Source organism: Phodopus roborovskii, unplaced genomic scaffold (assembly GCF_943737965.1).
Source record: "Phodopus roborovskii unplaced genomic scaffold, PHOROB, whole genome shotgun sequence".
Taxonomy (NCBI): Eukaryota; Metazoa; Chordata; class Mammalia; order Rodentia; family Cricetidae; genus Phodopus; species Phodopus roborovskii.
The window spans coordinates 28,228,038-28,246,726 of NW_026126434.1; the positions used below are offsets into that span (position 1 = coordinate 28,228,038).

At 46.8% G+C, this 18,689-nt stretch overlaps 2 protein-coding genes across 2 annotated transcripts in view; both read left to right on the forward strand.

Annotated features, from left to right (window-relative positions):
- Positions 1-907: 907 nt before the first annotated feature.
- Rps10 (ribosomal protein S10) lies at positions 908-8,124 on the forward strand. Its single transcript, XM_051187199.1, has 6 exons — positions 908-923; positions 1,826-1,975; positions 2,231-2,402; positions 5,800-5,877; positions 7,275-7,330; positions 8,048-8,124. Exons 2-6 carry the CDS (start codon positions 1,826-1,828, stop codon positions 8,087-8,089), a joined length of 498 nt encoding a protein of 165 aa, XP_051043156.1. The 5' UTR covers positions 908-923; the 3' UTR covers positions 8,090-8,124.
- A 5,615-nt stretch (positions 8,125-13,739) lies between these two features.
- Nudt3 (nudix hydrolase 3) overlaps positions 13,740-18,689 on the forward strand; it is a 42,512-nt gene continuing 37,562 nt past the window's right edge. The window contains exon 1 of the mRNA XM_051187197.1: positions 13,740-14,101. Coding sequence (XP_051043154.1) covers positions 14,003-14,101 — 99 coding nt within the window. The 5' untranslated portion in view covers positions 13,740-14,002. The remainder of the gene's footprint in view (positions 14,102-18,689) is intronic.

Here is an 18,689-nt window from a genome sequence, read left to right on the forward strand (position 1 = left end):
ACAGGTCTCTGGGGCAACCTGCCTCTGGCTTCTGGCCCTCAGGGGTGAGAGAGTATGGGTCTCCAATTGGGTGTGATATTTACAGAAGCTAGACTTTGGTGGCAACCCAACTGTCTATCCACTGATGAATAGAGAAACAGGGGACAGGGGTGACTTTCAAGGCCTAGTCTAGCGATGGAGGTGGGACAGACAATATCAATGCTCACTGCTGTGACATTAGTCAAGGTAGAGTGTACTGCAGTGAGTGGAGAATAGAAAGGGTACCCTGAGGAATTACTGGCCATATTCTATTCCTTGGCCTAGGTCAGTGGTTCTCAACCTCCATAATGCTGTGACCCTTTAATATAGTTCCTCATGTCGTGGTGTCTGCCAACCATTAAAATTATTTTTGTTGCTACCTCATAACTAATTCTGCTGCTATTATGTAAATATCAGATTTGCAGGATATCTGATAGGTGACCTCGTGAAAGGGTTGCTCCCCTTCCAAAGTGGTCCAGACACATAGGTTGAGAAACACTGGCCTAAATGGATCCACGAAACACTGTCCTGGGGTGTGACCTGGAGACTGACTGGGTTTTGCACACGAAGAAAACATACAAGTGTCCCTGCTTCTCTGTCTGTGTAGGTGAGTGTATCCCTGAACTGACAGCTCTCTGCCAAGAACCCACCCAAGCGCTATAAAAACACTTGTGTCTACTGACTGCCAGCAGGCGGTAACTGACACCCAGCACTGGCTCCAACCATGCAGTGGAGGAAGGAGGACCTCGCGCATGCGTCCTGGCGCCGTCCTCAGGCACCGCGGAGGCCACCTAAGGTGTCGCGCGGGTCCTGCAGGGGGGCGGGGCCACGCAGCCCGGAAAAGACGCTGCGCCGAGCACGCCCTTTCCTTTCCGGCCTCCGTCTCGGACCCTGTAGCCGCCACGGTGAGTTTCTCCGGGTTTGGGTTCTATCGGCCTCCATCCGGGCCGTGGCGCTGCCGTGGCGGGCCTGCGTCCTCGCGGGGAGACGGAGGGCTCCTTCGCCCGCCTCACGGGCCGTCTCGCTGTGGCCACAGGGCAGGGGTCACAGTTCTGGGACGACGAGGACTCGGGCTGACGAGCAGTGGCGACCCGGTGGCCGGGGACGGAGGAGCGGAATTTTAAGGTCACGTGTGGCGGGAAGCACCTGGGCCGGGGGCTCGGCGTCCGCCTGCTCGGGTCACTTTGGCGGAGGCACCTTATCTCTTATCCCTTGTCTGTCCGTCCCCTCCAGTCTGTGCGCCCCCACTGTGGAGGGGAGCTTCACGTCCTTTGCCCTAGGGTCCTCTGCGTCACAGGAAGCTGAGCCCCTTTCTCGGAGTTTCCTTGGGTTCTTTTAGGGAAAACCACACGACTTAACCCTAAGAATGGCCGCAGGTTCTGATGGTTACCAAGTTTTGTGGCGTCAGGGTCGGTGTCCAGCCTCCTCTCCCTGACACTTGCTGCAGGGGCTGTGACAGCGGAGCAGATGTGTGCTGCTGCTTCCGGTTTGCTCTTCGTCCTGGCGGAGGGGATCTTGTCCCCGGACAGCTCTGCAGTGGTGGTCTTTATGCGTGTGAATCTGCCATGTTGTCTCACTAGCTTTCACTCTGGCAACAGTGACTGTTGGAACTCGTGGCCGCAATGCTGAGGGAGTGCTTTTGTTTTGCTTTTAGAGACAGGATGTCTCTGTGAGCCCTAGCTGTCATAGGACTTGACTTAGACGAGGCTGGCCTCCAATGCACAGATACCTGCCTGCCTCTGCCCTCTGGATGTAGAGATTAACCTGTCCCAGCCTTGTTCTTTTCATGATCACTTCTTTCTTGCAGATGTTGATGCCTAAGAAGAACCGGATTGCCATCTATGAACTCCTTTTTAAGGAAGGAGTGATGGTTGCCAAGAAAGATGTTCATATGCCCAAACATCCGGAGCTGGCAGACAAGAATGTGCCCAACCTTCATGTAATGAAGGCCATGCAGGTATGGAGTGCCACGCAGGTGGAGTTATTTGTCTCTTGAGGTGGGCTGGGCTGCTCTGGAAGGAGGTGAGGTAGATCCACTGAAGCATGTCTCGGGGCAACGGCAGAGGCTGGTGTAGTTGGTCCTTTTTCTGATCTGTTTGTCCAAAAGGACCCTTGATCTGCAGGGATTCCTCAGCCTTGGCTTACCTACTGCATGGCTGCTCTGCTCCGTTTTGTCTGCTGGTTATGTGTTTACGGTGGTTCTGTCCTGCAGTCTCTGAAGTCACGAGGTTATGTAAAGGAGCAGTTTGCCTGGAGACACTTTTATTGGTATCTTACGAACGAGGGCATCCAGTATCTCCGAGATTACCTCCACCTGCCTCCGGAGATTGTGCCTGCCACCCTGCGCCGTAGCCGTCCTGAAACTGGCAGGCCTCGGCCCAAAGGTACGGATTCCAAATACCACAAGAGCCTTACAAACCACTTTGTGGGAGTTTTTGATTGTATGTTAAGAATTATTAAGGTCTCCTGAAGCTCATTGCCCCAGCCCCTGGGGTGCTGGGTTTACAGGTGTGTCCTGTTACTTCCAGCCCAGAAATGCTTTTAGAGTACATTGGTGTCAATTTTAAAGACACTGTAAAATGGGAGGTCTGGGGTCAAGTCAGAATTGTTGAATTGAATGAGCATTAAGCTCGAGTAAAGAAGTGTTTTGTGTATTTCCTTGGCAAGGGGAACTGTAAGGAGTATGGTTTTTCCTCCTGCAGCCGTGCCCGTCCCAATTAACACACCAAGACTCTGTATTAGATACAATTCTGTTGGCCAGTTACTTGTTTCTTATTGGCTAGCTCTGTCTTAATTATTAACCCATTTCTATGTATTTCCATGTGGTCTCCTTACCAGGGAGTGGGGCAGGCATCTCCTGGTCTCTCCATGCTGACTCCTCCCTACTACCTCCTCTTCCCTCCTTGTCTCCTAATCCCTCCTATCTTCCTTTCTTACTGGCCAACAGTATGAGAAACATATACATAATGGCATCTCCCAACATCTCCACTTTTCTGTCTAAATAAAAGGAAGGTTTTTAACCTTAACATAGCAAAATATATCACACAACAGTTATCAAATAAGAATCACAGTTAACACTAGTCCATTAACATTTAGCAAGATTAAAAGAAACTATTCTATCATCTATCCTATATTTGTGAGTCTAAAGTCCTATATGTAACTTATCTTTAAGCTTAACTAAGGAAAACTATAACCATAACTATCTGTCTTCAACTCCTTCAAAGACCACAGAAGGATATTATATAAACTCTAGAAATGACAGAGACAACTCACTGCCTGGTCACCCGAAGTTCTTTTGTAATCTTCCATTTTCAGCCCATAGGCCATAGTGTGTGTGTCTGGCAGACTCTTCAGCAAAGCATGAAAGTTTAAACTGTCTTCTTGTATTGGCAGTTTGTCAGTCACTTTTCTCTGTGTCCTGCAGACTGTCTGGCAGACTCTTCCATGAAGCAGGAACTCTGTAGCAATGTCCATCTTGAGTCAGCAGTCACTTTTCTGTGGGTCCTGCATGTCCAATTTATACAGGATAACATCAAACAGTCCAGACAAGAGCAGTATCTTGTCCAAATGGCTAGTCTTTCCATATTGAAAGCAAACTCCATAACTCCTTTCTTCAAGGTCCATCTTCCTTTCTGTGGCAGGTGGTGTTGCCAGGAGCAGTTATGTCTCACTGTCAAGAAAACCCTAAACCATTTTAAATGCCATATTCTGTAGGTCTTTGAAAGGTTTGAAGAATTCCTATCTAAAATATATCTATATATCTAGAAAACCTAACTCATATAGCTGTTTTTACTATTATAGGTAACTATCTAAAATCTGTACTAAATTATACATTACATTTTTAAATGAACTATATAAACACAATACCTAGACAAAAGGAGAATATACACATCACAAAATTGACCTTAAATTGTATCAATAAATGAAAATCCATTCCAAAACAAAGTTCATTTCTATACCATAATTCCCTTTTTACCTTAGAAAGAATATTGGTTATGATCATCAACCATTTATAACCAAGCCCACTTAAATGGAAACAAACATTTATAAACAATATTTGGGAATTTGGGCGTCGTTCTTTCCAAACTACTTCTTGCTGGTAAAGGGCGCTGTCATGGGAATCCTAGGAAGACACAGAAATCCTGGTTTTAGCCTGCAAGGCTGCTTTGTCCAAGCTGTTTTGAATGTTGGATCACCTGGTACTGTTTCAGGTGGTCTGGCTTGATCAAACCACATTAGTCTGGAAGGAATCCACAGCTTTTTATTTTTTGTGGAAACAAAAATAGAAATCCTTTTCCCCAGTAACTTGTCCTTGAACTTAAATCTTGGAGTCAAAGCATTTTTAAAATATATAAATTGAATTAATCCAGCAGTATTTCCCTTAACATTTGCTTCCTCAGCAGTCAAGCAATATAAAGACACTATCATGCCATACAGTACACAGATTCTCTACTACACTCTACTATTTTTTCATTTTTTGAGAGTGTTTCTCTGTAACTTTTATCTGTCCTGGAATTCACTCTGCATACCAGGTTTATTTTGAAATCACAAGAGATCTGCATGCCTTTGTCTCCCGAGTGTTGGGATTAAAGGCGTGTGCCACACACCCAGTTCCTCTTTGTCTTTAAAACTATTTTATTCTTTTTCTCTCCCAAGCCTACAAATATTTTAGAGCATACTGTAAGCCTTTAGCGCTTTTTCTTAATGTGAATCTGTCTTTACTGTAAATCTTTATCTTTGTCTGGCCACGAGTCTTTTATCTGGTAAACAACAACATTGCTAAAGTGAAAATCATAGCTGTGTCAGCCTTGGTTTATCAGATGGCAGCGGCTATTAAGTGTGGTCTGAGAAGCTAGGATTCTGTGTTGTGTCTGGAACTGCTGGCTCAGTCTCTTGAACTCAGAGGCTGAGATGATAGGGTAGGGTAAAGAGATTGCTGAACAGGATTGGGTTTGCCTGGAGAGGGATCTCACTCAGCACAGGGGCTTGGTGCATACAGAAGCACCTTGAGGTATGCTATTCCTTGGGTGGGCTTGGGCCTACCGTGTGTATCTCTGAAAGTTTATTAAGGGGCTGGTAGAGGCACATGCATTTAATCCCAGCATTTGGGAGGAAGAGACACTGTTGGAATTTCAGGACAGCCAGGGTTGCCCAGTGAGATTTTATGAGTCCCACAAAAATCAAGAAAACGAAGAAAAGGTTTGGTAGTTGGGAGTGGTAGCAGTAACTTTAATCCTACTTTCTTTCACCCAGGAAGAAGGGGCAAGCAGGCTAGACTCTGCCTCAAAAAAAAAAAAAAAGGCATTTTAAGTGAATATATGCTAAATAAGTGTGTTAATGTATTATGGCTTGTGGGAACAAATTTGAAAGTTGGGTCTTCCCTCCATGGAATCTGGTGATCAAATTCAGGTCTCTAGGATTTCACAGCATCTTTTATGAGCTGCACTATCAGTGGCTGCTTGCTTGGTTCTGGTTTCTTGTTTGTTTTGGGATTCTCTGGAAACCAGGCTGGCCTTGAACTTATTCTGCCTCCAAGTACTGGGATTAAAGGCTTGGGTCACCACTGACTGGCCGGTTTGTTTTAGTTAAGATGTGAACTAAATAGTGACAGTGGAAATTTTCCATCTACATGGAAATTTATTGCTGCTATTCTGCGCCCAAGGAGTTGGTGTCCCTGCGGTCGGGGTTTCTGATGAAGCTGGAAGCATACTGCACTGCCTGTTTTTCCTGCTCTCTGTTCCACTCCTGCCTTGTGCTCACGGTACAGTTTTGTTTCTGTAGGTCCAGAGGGTGAGCGACCTGCAAGATTCACAAGAGGGGAGGCAGACAGGGACACCTACAGGAGGAGCGCTGTGCCCCGTGAGTATCTCGTCTCTAGCTGGGGTTGAGTCCAGATTTTAAGCTGCCTTGGGTGGGCTGTAGTCCAAGGTGGCCAGAAAAGGTCCTTGGTGTGAGAATTGGAGGATGGCTAGTGTGTTGGAACGCTGAAGACCTGCCCTCAGCAAAGCTGACCTCTCAGGAGAGTGAATGCAGCATGCTTTCTGTCTTCTGTTGCCTGACTTCTCTGTAAGAACTGTGTGGAGTTTAGTTTTTGAGTAGAGGAAATGCTTGCCTTGAGCCACAGGAGCAGGTGTTTGTTCACCAGTTAGTGTGTGTCGGTGCCTGCTGTGTGCCAGACACTTTGTGGGGATCTGAGAGCAGGTCTTAAGTACTGCACTTTTTTTTTTAGTGGTGGAGGGTACTGTAGTTTGCAGGTGTCTGATAGCTTTACAGAGAGGTGAGGATTGCGCTCACTTTGGAAGAGCCAGGTGAGGGACTTCCGACTGAGACCTCTAGAGGAATGCAGAGGGGCCTGGGACAACAAGGGTGTGGGCCATGCTTTTCCTTTCTGCATTCTGTGTACTTGGAAGTGAACACATGGCCTGAGTGCTTTCCCCAGCTTAGTGGGGATCCTCACTGAGAGGGTGGGGCCTGTGAGGATGACATGGGTTATTCTGCACATTGGTAGAACTGACTTGTTTGAGGACAGGAAGTAGCCAGCAGCAGCCTATGGTGTGAAGGGGACAGAGGAGTGTCCCCGTTGTAATACTCAACTGGAGCTGTGTTTGTTCTGTTGGCCGTGACTCCTCACCCAATCCATGGGAACTGAATTTCAGTATAAAACCTATACTTAATGGAAATGTTATTTGGCTGTTACTGCATTATATTTAGCCCTAACTTGTCATTTTAACATCTGGCCTCCTTAAACACTGAGATATCTTACATTACTTTCCCTTCCCTCTTTAAAATGCTACATGTCATGCTTTACAGTTTGAACTGGGGCTGTTGTTTATTTATTTTTTGAGCGGCTCTTGTCAAGTAGTCCTGATCTTCAGTTTCTAAGTTTTGGGTTCCAGGCATACACCTTGTGTCTGCTGCTTTCTCGTAATGGATGTTAGATTTTATTTCCATGGCTCCTCACTGCATACCTTCATGCTTCTCTTGGCTGAGCTTCCTCTACCAGCTTTCGTCCTTTATGGTCAGAGCAGCTTTCCTAGAGGGAGGGGGTGGTTAGTGAGTTGGTTTCTATGCTGCCAAGCAGCACATTTAGTGAGTTTGGAATGATTGAAGTATCTGAGAAGGGGGAGGGAGCAGATGCAAACAGTGTTTCCACTACCAGCTTGATGTGATTGCATCTTGGTGGGGTGCCTATGGCTTGTCTTCCTTAAAACCCAGAGATCAGATCTTAAGACAACTCTAAATTGTTCTCTTTCCAGCTGGTGCTGACAAGAAAGCTGAGGCTGGGGCTGGCTCGGCCACTGAATTCCAATTTGTGAGTATTTCCTTGTTTGCTTTTCAAAGTTACTGCCACATGGGCTATCCTAGTGGGTTCTGGGGATGGGATTACACACACACGCACATGTACATTAGGATCAGTCTTGTGGTAGAACACAGTGTGCAAATCTTGGTGAATTCATGTTGATGTCATGTTGGTACCTATGGCATGCTAGTATGATTGGTTTTGACCCAGTCTCTGAATTTGCTTTTTGAAATTTGAGATTGAATTAAACACTGGAGATTCTGTGAGTCCCACAGTAGAATTGCTGAGTCAGATTACCTTCAGGTCTGATCTTGGTTCCCCCCCTGCCTTATTTTCTCTGATATGGGGACAATAATAATATCACTATACAGGTTCTTGTAGACTAGCTAATCCAAGTTGCATGCTTGGCTTGGGGGCTGCAGTCTCTGGAGTCCTGTGGCAGGGCTTCACAGATAGTTGCTCTCTGTCTCATACAGAAAGGTATGTAGAGTGTGAACCCCCTGTACAAGGGACCTTCCATGTGTCTAAACACTGAGCAGTCTCGACCCCATTCTAACAATAGGGAAACAGAAAAGGCCCCACGGCCAGTAAGAGGTGAGCCTGGGATACAATAGTCTGTGTTCCTCTGGCTTGTTTACTTTTGTGGCTGTCTCCAGTGAGGTCTGAGATCTAGAAATCCCAGAGGTAGAGCTGGGCCTGCTGCTAATGATCTTGTGCTTTGTCTTGCAGAGAGGAGGCTTTGGTCGTGGACGTGGTCAGCCACCTCAGTGAGCTTGAAGACTGTTTTAAATAAACTTTAAAGAAAATGTGTTCACTCTGTTGTGTAGCCTAAAAGGGACTGGTTTAAGTGTCAGTATGTGAATGGATGTGACTTTGACAACTCCCCAAGCGTCATATCTGTTTTGGGCTAGAGTGGGAATGATCTAGCTGCCTTTCCACCCCACCCCCCATGCTGTAGGGTAGAGGGTTTGCCTAGAATGTGAGGCCTGGGAGTCAAACCCTGACATTGACAAATAACTTAAAAGTACCTGAACCACCAGGCTTGTAAAGGATGAAAAATAAGCTACTGAGGATATTATTCTGGCACCCTGGGGAGAAAATGGATGGCAGTTTTCTGGGGAGATCAAGTGACCTTGGTTTGAACACCAGGTAAGAGGCCTATTTTCATGGCCATATATGCACATAGCTCATTGTGGGGCCAGAAGAGAACTCAGGTGTGGTTTAGGGTTCCATCATGGTCACTGACCACCCGTACTTTCAGGTTTGGGAGGTTGGCAAAGCAGACCCAGGATAGGTTCAAAGCTGCATTGTTGGGGAATATTATCTTCAGGTGTGTGACTTTTGCTTATGTTGCATATGTTTAAATGTGTGAAGCTGTGTTCTTTGACTATAACACCTGGTTATCTTCATGAAGAGCTGATTGGCCAGTAGGTGAGGCAGGAGCAAGGATAGACAGGGCTGGCAGACAGTATGAGAGGAGAGGCGGAGGAATGAGAAGGTCACGGGCAGCCACAGTGTAAGAAGGAAAACAAGATAGACAAAAAATATGGGAGCCCAGAGGGAAAAGGTAAGATGAGTTAAGAAAAACCGGCAAGAAACTAGCTAAGGCTAGGTATTTGTAAGACCCCATGTATAATTTATTTGGGAGCTGGATAGTGGGCCCCTCAAAAGAGCCAAAGTAGAAACAATGCACACATAACAAGTGTATTTGGATTTTGCACTAGGGCCCATATTCAGAGCTATAATTTGTTCTGGTAGTCCTTGGTAGTTTTGACCACTAGATGGCAGTTTGGTGGCTCAAAGAGAATTGTGCCTTTTGCTTGACCCCAGCAGTGGTGTTTGGGGAAGTTAATACTCCTTGGGATTGTTTAATCTCTGAGGGGCAAGTTGGCAGTCTGTCCAGCCTGTAAATAGATTTCCTCCACCTTTGTTTTTCTCTGCCTAAAAGGCTACTTTTTCAACTGGGACTCTGCAAATTTTATGATTACATTAGTTGAGGGTTTATTTTGAGGTCCTGCTCTAACTCAGATGTGGTGGGTAGAAGGTATGTATGCCTTTCCTTTTTCCTCTTTGAAACAGTGGTGTACACTGTTAATCCTAGCACTAGGGAGGCAGAGGCAGGTGGATATTTTTTTTCCCCCTCCTTTGAGAGGGTTTCTCTGTGGCTTTGGAGACTGTCTTGGAACTAGCTCTTGTAGGCCAGGCTGGTCTTGAACTCACTGAGATCTGCCTTCTGAGTGCTGACTAAAGGCATGTGCCATCAATGCCCAAAAGTGGATCTCTTGATTACATGGATATAGTGAAACACAGTTTAAAAAAAAAAAAAAAAACCAAACCAGGCTGTGGCTCTGCATCCTAGACAACCCTGTGTGATGATAACAGGCACAGGGCTGTCAGACCCAAGGTCTCTTGCTGGTCATTTCTGGGGGGCTCAGGTGTTCTGAATAAACAGATGTTCTATAATGCCAAGTACCAAGTCTTCTAAGAAAATGGAGGGCAGGAAGGTGGGCTGATGAAATTGTTCAGGGCAGACTTGTGTGAGGTCACTTAGGGTAGGTTAGAGACATCAAGAGATGGAGATTGGGTGAGGGGAGTTCCCTCCAGGCCTGGTGATCTCAGTTCAGTTTCAAGTGCACTTGGTGAGTGAACCAGCTTGTGGAATGTTGTCCTTGGACCTCTGCATGTACACTGCATGCTTGTTCAACTCCATTCATGTAAACATCTGGAAAAAAGTTCAGGGGCTGGAGATAGGGCAAAGCAGTTTTGAGCACTTGGCTACTCTTCAGAGGACCCAGGTTAGATCCCCAGAATCCACATAGTATTTCACAACTGAAACTCCAGTTCCAGGGGAACATATGTGCAGGCAAGTCCACAGCCATACCATCCTGAACATGCTCAATCTCATCTTTAAAAAAAAAAGCCTGGTGATGGTACACACCAATAATTGCATTACTGTGGAGGCAGAGCAGTCAGATCTGAGTTTGAGGCCAGCTTGGTCTACAGAGTAAATTCCAGGACACAGGATAGCCAGGACTGTGAGAATTTTTTTTTTTTTAAATCAATAGTTTCCATAGATGAACATAATTATTTGCCAGTTTAAAAAAAAAAAACCCCACTGGTGAGGTGGCTGGGTGGCAGAGTGCTTGCTTTTCAGCTTTTTAAGGACAAAGAGGTGCACTACAAATGCCTATAACCACTGCTGCAAGGGGCCTGATGCCCTATTCTGGTCTCTTGTGCACGCATAGAAATCTTCTGTTTGAGTTTTAAAACAAAACTGTGCAGACCAGGCTGGCCCCTGCAGTGCTGGGATTATATAGTGTGGCCAATAGATGAATTTTAAAAAAACCAAAAACTTCAGAATTGTGGTGAGAAAATGTTTTTTGTTAGTTCCCATACTAACAGGCTGACTGAACTCACTGTCCTGTACTGCTCAAGTACAGGCACTACGGGTCTGGGCTACTGGGCAGGGAGAGAAGTGGGAACCTTCAGGAGTACAGGGGTTTCAGAACACTGCTGCCTACATTACAGAATTGGAACAAAGCTGGGGGTTGCTCAGTGGCTGCTCTGGGCACTGAGTGGTCCAATAAGATAGTGGGTCAACAGCAAGAAAGGAAGGGAAATCCATTTTCTCAGGTTTAGAAAAGGAAGCTGGGACAGAATGAGGTCATTGGTGGGGAGGGGGATGAGAAGAAATTGTTTGGCGGTTCCAGTGCATGGAAGCCCTGGGCCACTGCTGTTGAGAGCTGCTTTATTGGAAGCTTGTGATAAATGCATGGCCCAGGTCCAGAGGAACAGCCACTTGAGCAATCAGCCCTGCCTGAGTGACTGACACATCAAAGAGGCCATTGTGTGGAAGAGGACACTTTAAAAAAAAAAAAATTATGTATAGTGTTCTGTCTGCTTGTATCCCTGTAGGTCAGAAAAGTGCATGAGAACTCACTACAGATGGTTGTGAGGAACCATGTGGTTGCTGGGAATTGAACTCAGAGCCTCTGGAAAGGCAAGCAGCACTCTTTTTTTGAGGGGGGAGGGCTTCGAAACAGGTTTTCTCTGTGGTTCTGGAACTAGTTCTTGTAGACCAGGCTGGTCTTGAACTCACAGAGACCTGCCTGCCTCTGCCTCCAGAGGCTGGGACTAAAGGCATGCCTCACCACTGCCCAGCCTCTTTATAGTTTTAATTTGTATTTTGCTGTTACTGATAATGTTCAGTGCTGCTTTGTACCTACCTGTCCAGTGTGTATTTTCTTGTAAAATATCTATATAACTACTTTGTGTGTGTGTGTGTGTGCGCGCGCGCGCATGCATATGCGCTTGCACAGTTCTGGCTGTCCTGGAACTCAATCTAGAGACCAGGCTGTCCTAGAACGCACAGAGATCCTGCTACCTCTGCTTCCTCAGTGCTAGGATTAAGGAATGTGCCACCTCATCAGGTAAATTTTTAATGCAGTGCTGGGGACCGAGTCCATTGTACAGGGTAGATAAATTCCCAGTCCTCTTGTTTTTTTTTTTTTTTTTTAAACATGTCTATCCCAGTTCCCTCTCCCTGTCCTTGTGACTTTTAATGGGTGTTTGGTGGCAGAAGTCAGAAGAGAGCATGGGATCCCTTGAAATTGGATTACAAAGCTGGGCAGTGGTAGTTCACACCTTTGATCCCAGCACTGGAGAGGCAGAGGCAGGTGGATCTCTTTGAGTTCAAGACCAGCCTGGTTTGCAAGAGGTAGTTCCAGGACAACCTCCAAAGCCACAGAGAAACCCTGTCTCGGAAAACCAGAAGTAAATAAATTGGAATCACAGATGGCTGTAAATCACATGTAGGTCCTGGTCTACAAGTCACCTCTCCAACCAGACCTTTCTACATTATTTTATTGGTATTTTGCCTTCATATATGTCTGTGTGAAGGTGTTGGATCCCCTGGAGCTGAAGCCACAGACAACTGTAAGTTGCCATCGGGTGCTGGAATTTTAACCCAGGTCCTATGGGAGAGCAATCAATTCTCTTAACCACTCACTCAGCCATTTCTCCAGCTTTTAATTTTTTAAATCAGAAAAAAAAAAAAAAAAAAAAAAAAGTTCAGGTGAGTTCCAACCCAGCCTAGTCTACAGAGCAAGTTCCAGGACAGCTGGGGATACACAGAGAAACTGTCTCAAAAAACAAAAGCAAACAAAGAAAGGTTACTATGAATGTGGACACATAGTCGTAGAGTGCATGTGAGTACAAGTACAGTTGAAGACTGTGGGTTCTCTCAGTGTGTGGGTCTAGGGATCTAACTCAAGTTGTCAGGCTCCATGGTGGGGTGCCTTTACTTACTGAATCATCTCTTGGGCCCCTCTAGACTACTGAGTATACTAAATACAATGATTAAAGTATGTAATAAGGGCCAGTCAGTTGGCCCAATAAGGTTATTTGCAGCCAGGCCTGACCATTTGAGTTTAGTATCCTGGTCCTACATGGTGAGAGAGAAAGAATTCACACAAGTTGCCCTCTGACCTTCACACAAGCATCATCATCACCAACACACACACATAAATATTTTGTGATTTACTGATAAATCTTGGCGTGTTTTTTTTTAGACAGGGCTTCTCTGTGTAGCCCTGGCTGTCCTGGAACGCTGGAATATCCCGGAGCTGGGATTAAAGGCTTGTGCCACCACTGCCAGTCTATTATGATAAATCTTGCATATCCTGACTGTTTTCCAAAGGTTTAGTGAATGGTGATGGGGCTGGGTTTGGTAGGAAATTTGGACCCACTTTCACGTTCTCCAAGTGGGCCATCCCTACATATACTTTCATGATTTACGTACTTGTGCTGTACACACACACACAAACACACGGTATCTTTTTCCTTCTGCTCTTCCTGTTTACCTTAGGAGGTTGCATTTTCTTTTGCATGCAAGTGGTTTACCCCTCAAGCTTCACCCCTGAACGGCCTTTGCCTTTTTTTTTTTTTTTTTTCAAAAATAAATGACTGCAGGACGCACATATGTCCTAATGGCCACTGCCTGCGAAGAGCAAACAAATGCCTCGCCCATTCCCGATTGCGGGCCGCTAGGGTTTGCCAGTCTGCAGCGAGGCACAGCACCCCGTTTTCAGCAGACCTGGGCTGTCACATTCACTCATGTCATCTGAGCGGCGCGACCTTGGGCCAGCCTGTGACGCACACCCGTTGACCTTGGGGGGGGTGGGGACTCTGCTTTCTGCCCAGCGGCGCCGCGGACCGCGGGGTCTCGGGTGGTGGCCACGCGCCGCGACTCGCCAGGCTTCCGCCGTCCGCAGTCCTAAGCTGCCGGCGTAGCGGCCGCTCTGGGTGCAGACGCTCTTTTGCGCCCGGCGCGCGGGGCGGGTGCGATTCCCGAACGCTGTGTGCGCTGCGCTGCGCACGCGCGACGGGTCCGTGGGCCCGCGTGCCCTTACGCAGCTGACGCAGCGTGCCCAAAATGGCGGCGCGGTCGTCGTCGGGGGCGGCGGCGGCAGAGGGGGCGGTGGGGGTGGCAACGGCGGCTGTGACTGCGGCGCAGGGCCTGGGCCGGGGGCAATGAGGCTGACCCGCCGCAGAGCCGTGTAGCGGACACACAGACCCTCCTCCCCGCCGCGGCCGAGCCGGGGGCGCGCGCGCGCGCGGCCGTCGCAGCAGCCTGCCCTCTCCCAACTCCGAGGCCCCGCACGGCACCCCACCAGGGCCCGGAGGATGATGAAGCTCAAGTCGAACCAGACCCGCACCTACGACGGCGACGGCTACAAGAAGCGGGCTGCGTGCCTGTGCTTCCGCAGCGAGAGCGAGGAGGAGGTGAGCGAGCCGCCGGAGCGGGGGTCGGTCTGGAGGGCTCCCGACGGGGTTTCCCTAGGAGAGGCACGGGGAGCGGAGGGGACGCGCGGGCCTGAGGCCGGGGGATGGCTCTCCGCGACCGGGGCGTCAGGGGCCGGCTGCCGTCCTCCTCAACACCCCCAACACGGGCGGCAGCTCTGACCCGGGAAGGGCGGCTTCGACGCTTGTCAGCTCACACGTGCACAAGGCGCGGGCCGGCCTTTGTGGCGAGCCGAGCGAGGGCCGCTGGCCGAGGAGTTGTGGCAGCGGGCGAGCCCTGGCAGGGATGGAGCATCCCGGGCGCTGTGCACAAGCGCACAAGCCGGTGCCAGCCGTTTGATTCTGACGTTGAGCCGATGAGGCCGTGTGCTGGAGCCGGAAGAGAAAGCATACTGGATACAGTATTTTGTGTGTGTGGACCGAAAAAACGCACAAGCATTGCCCTGGCAATTTTCTGTTGTGCATTATAGGATAGTGCTAGGAAAATGGAAAAATTTGGAGTCTGTTTCTTTTTGCTTAAGGGACTTAAAAAAAAAATCTCTGCTTCACAAAATGAATGCAGAAAAGGCGCGTGTTTTGTAAATCCACAAAGAATAGCTGCTTTGGAAATTCATAAGATGCCTGTGGGGACACATTTCTGTCGTGTGCATGGAGGTAAAATGGCAGTTAGCTTGGAAACAATGAAGGACAGTGAAACTAGGTATGTTCTGTCACGGAGGTCAGCGGTAGGATGTGATGGCAAGGCTGCAGTAGAAGTGCATCGTGTTGAAATGGGGGAAAGGAACTTGACCCGTTAGTTTTGAAAAGCTGTGATGAAACAGGCAGATGAATTGCCAGGAGTCACTGTCCGGAGATATTTAATAGTAGGAGGAGGAAGGAATTTAAATGATGGCCTGAAGGAAATCGGTGAAAGCGCTCATTGTATTGTTGAGGGATTGCTTGGGGCGCTTACAGCAAAACAGTTCGGAAATGTATACTTTGTTACTTTGCCTTTGTTACAGAGGTCCTTAAAAGAGATGCTTGGGGGGGGGGGGGAGGGCGCGGGCGCTGGTGTTTTAAGTGATGAGTGGTTTTAGGATACATTCTTAAGTAAAGTAAAAGTGTCATTGATGGTGATGGTCATTGATGGCTTTGTTCTCTCCATTATCACATGTGAAGTCAGATGGGATTTGGGGCAGTTAACTGGAGGGAAAACTAATTAGCATAATAACATGCCTTTCCACAGTACTGTGGTCGTCTGTACCCCAGTTTTAGTGGAAGGTTGTGTAATTTAGTCACATGAATGCAGCAAGACTTAAGATCATCCTAGAGGTTGAAAAGGTGAGTATTTTGGATAAATACTGGAAACTTAAGATCCTAAACAAAGGAACAACCGAGTTTTCATTTTTGGTTAAAAGTTTTATGTGGACTGACAACAGCCTTGATGTCTAGGCTTATTTGTGTGTTTGGCAGCCTATGGCCTTGTGCAGGTCAGACCAGTTATGGGACTTGATTTTTAGGAGCTTGAAATTTTAAACTGTTAGAAGAATTAAAGCATTTGCTTGATGGTGGAGTTTCCTTTATTGAATGTCTTTTTGCACACTGGTTAATGAGCAGAACAGACATACTAATCTTGAATTACTGGTTCAGTGGGTGCTATAATCATAGTCTGGTAAGAAAATAATGTTAACGGACACAGGCCTGTGTTAGAGACTTGTTCTGTTGAGTGAAACAAGCAGGCAGAGCCCACTGAGGTGCAGCCCTCTGTTAGGTGGCATTTGTGGACCAACACTCTGTGTGAATGTACAGGTCTGTCTGTGCCCAGAGGAGTTTTTGATAATCTCTTAGTTCAGAGGGAGTTTAGACCAGAAACTAATCTCTAGGGTACTGTTTAACTCTCAGATTATATAATTGTGTTGGGAAGGGAAGTGATTTGTTAGTTCCAGGGAAACTTCTATGGTCTCAGTAGATGTGCCAGGAACTGGAAGTGTTAGTTGCCACCATTGTGGGAAAAGTGAAATTCACATTTAAGAGGGCATTCAGCCCAATTTTACTTTATTTTTTTAATTGGCACTGATGTCTTTAATGAAAAGAGAATTGTTTACAGACTATCATTAGCACAATGCTACAGTAATAAACAAGACTTTGATTTTTAAATTTAATTAGCCAGTGTCAAGAGAAACATGAGGTGAAGAGAGATTAAAACATTAAAGAAATAATTGACCAAAAATCACTCAGCCACAGAAAACTGTAGTTACAGGTCCAGCAGTGAGAGCAGCAGAAACAGATGAGGGTGAGGGTGGATGTGTGCTTAGCAGGTGTTGAACACTCAATGAAGGCCAAGCTCTCTCTCTCTCTCTCTCTCTCTCTGTACAGTAATAGGAGAGAGCAAGCATTAGGAATGAGCTTAGAGCCCATCAGGAGGGACAGAAAAACCTTCTCTTCCAGGGTGTAGCTGTTGTTTTTGTTGATAAATTGAAATTAACAGGAAAAGAAGTCCCTGCTTATGGGTACTACCAACTGTTCCAAGCATTTCTGTGAATGGGTGTTTGAGTGAGCTGATTTAGTTGTTGTGGTGCCTACCATGGTGCCCCAATGATTGCTATGCTCAGCAGCTGGTTCCCAGCCCTCTGCTCCCTGCAGTTGAATGGTGCTCATGTGTTAGTTTAGGTTTGTCATTCTTGTCATTGTGGAACTTAATTCAATATGAAACTCCCATTCAAAAAAGGATGACTCTCTCTCTCTCTCTGTGTGTGTGTGTGTGTGTGTGTGTGTAGAGGCCTTTCAAATACTTGAGAAAGACTGACTGCATGTCATGAAGGAAATCCCTGCTTAGTTATGTGCATAGGCCAACTGGAAAGGGCTGAACAGCTACTATAGGACTTTGCTCATAGATACTTCCTAGTGTTTTCAGATTTGTATCCCATTTAGAGGCAAGACCTAAGCATAGGTCATTCATTATGTGGGTGGCATAGGAAACAAAGTGAGATGTTCATTCACTACTTCTTTTTGTTTGTTTTGGTTTGAGACACATTGGAGCCTAGGCTGGCCTTAAAGTCCTGATCTTCCAGTCTCAACTTTTTTTTTTATTTATTTTTATTTAATTTTATATAACAAAGTCCAATTAAATGAAAACAAACATTTATACACAATATTTGGGAATTTGGGCGTCGTTCTTTCCAAACTACTTCCTGCTGGTAAGGGGCGCTGTCTTGGGGGATTCGAAGAAGATTCAGATATCCTAGCTGTAGTCTGTAGGGCTGTTTTGTCCAGCTGTTTGGAATGTAGGATCAGCTTGTACTCTGTTTCAGGCGGTCTGGTGTGATCAAACCACATTAGTCTGGAAGGAATCCACATCTTTTCATTTTCTGTGGAAACAAAAATAGAAATACTTTTCCCCAGTAACTTGTTCTTCAACTTAAATTTTGGAGTCAAAGCATTTTTTTTTTTTTAATTTATTATTTTACATGTCGATCCCAGTTCCCTCTCCCTCCCTCCCTCCCTCCCCTCCAGCCCTCCCTCCCTTCTCTACTTTTTAAGTGCTGGGAATACATGTCCAGCTGAAATACTTGTTTGAAAAACAAGATGGTGGGATGATTAAGCAAAGGGTTGAGCATGAGGAGTGAGCCTGGCAGACAACGAGGGAGAGAAAGAGCACTGAAGTCAGATAAGTGGAAAAAAGGGGAGAGATGATGTTAGAGCCAGAGCAGGCCTTCCTAAGCAAGGGACGCCATCTGACTTCTGGTCAGTGATGCTGAGTGCACACCAGGTGATGTTCCAGTGCCTGAGAGAGTCAGGGCAGCCATTACCTAAAGGTCTGCATTACCCCAATGAGTCTTTTGTTGTTGTTGTTTTGTTTTTAGAGACAGGGTTTCTCTATGTATATCAGGTTGACCTCGAACTTGGATATTCACTCGCCTCTGCCTCCCAAGTGCTGGATTTAAAGGTGTGCATCACAACCTACTGGCACAGTCCTGTGAGTCAGTTAGATTTCCTCTATGTGCTCTGTGTGGTATGTGTGTGTAATGTAAATTTGAATGTGTGCGAGTATGGGGACCTGTGTCTGCCATGCCTCTGTGTGGAGGTCAAAGGGTAAGTATCACTCCCTGTTTCCACCTTTTTGCGGTAGGGTTTCTTTGCTGCTAATCAAGTCAGGCTAGCTGGTCTTCACTTCCTGTCTACTGTAGGAGTGCTAACATTGCAGATGCATGCCACCCCATCTGGCTTTATGTGAGTTTGAGTGATGGCTAGCACCTTACGTGCCTTATCCACCCCATCTCCCAGCCCTATTTCCTAAAAGAAGGTTGCCACCTAATGGCTTTCCATGGTGAGGTGTTAGGTTTGCCTGGCAGGTTGCTGTTTGTGCTTTCTCAGACCCTTGAGCTCACCAAGTCGATGGGGAGTGGACTGACTCTGGAGATCCTCAGTGGGTAGAGAGACTCTGGTGGCCTGAGTGTTTGTCTCTGAAATCCCTCAGAGGGGTGGGTGGAAGGACGTCACTACAGACCACACCCTCCAGCAAGCTCTAGAGAGGGCAGGAAAGCCCTGGTGGCAGTCTCTGATGATAACCCTGACAGGGCTTCAGCAGATC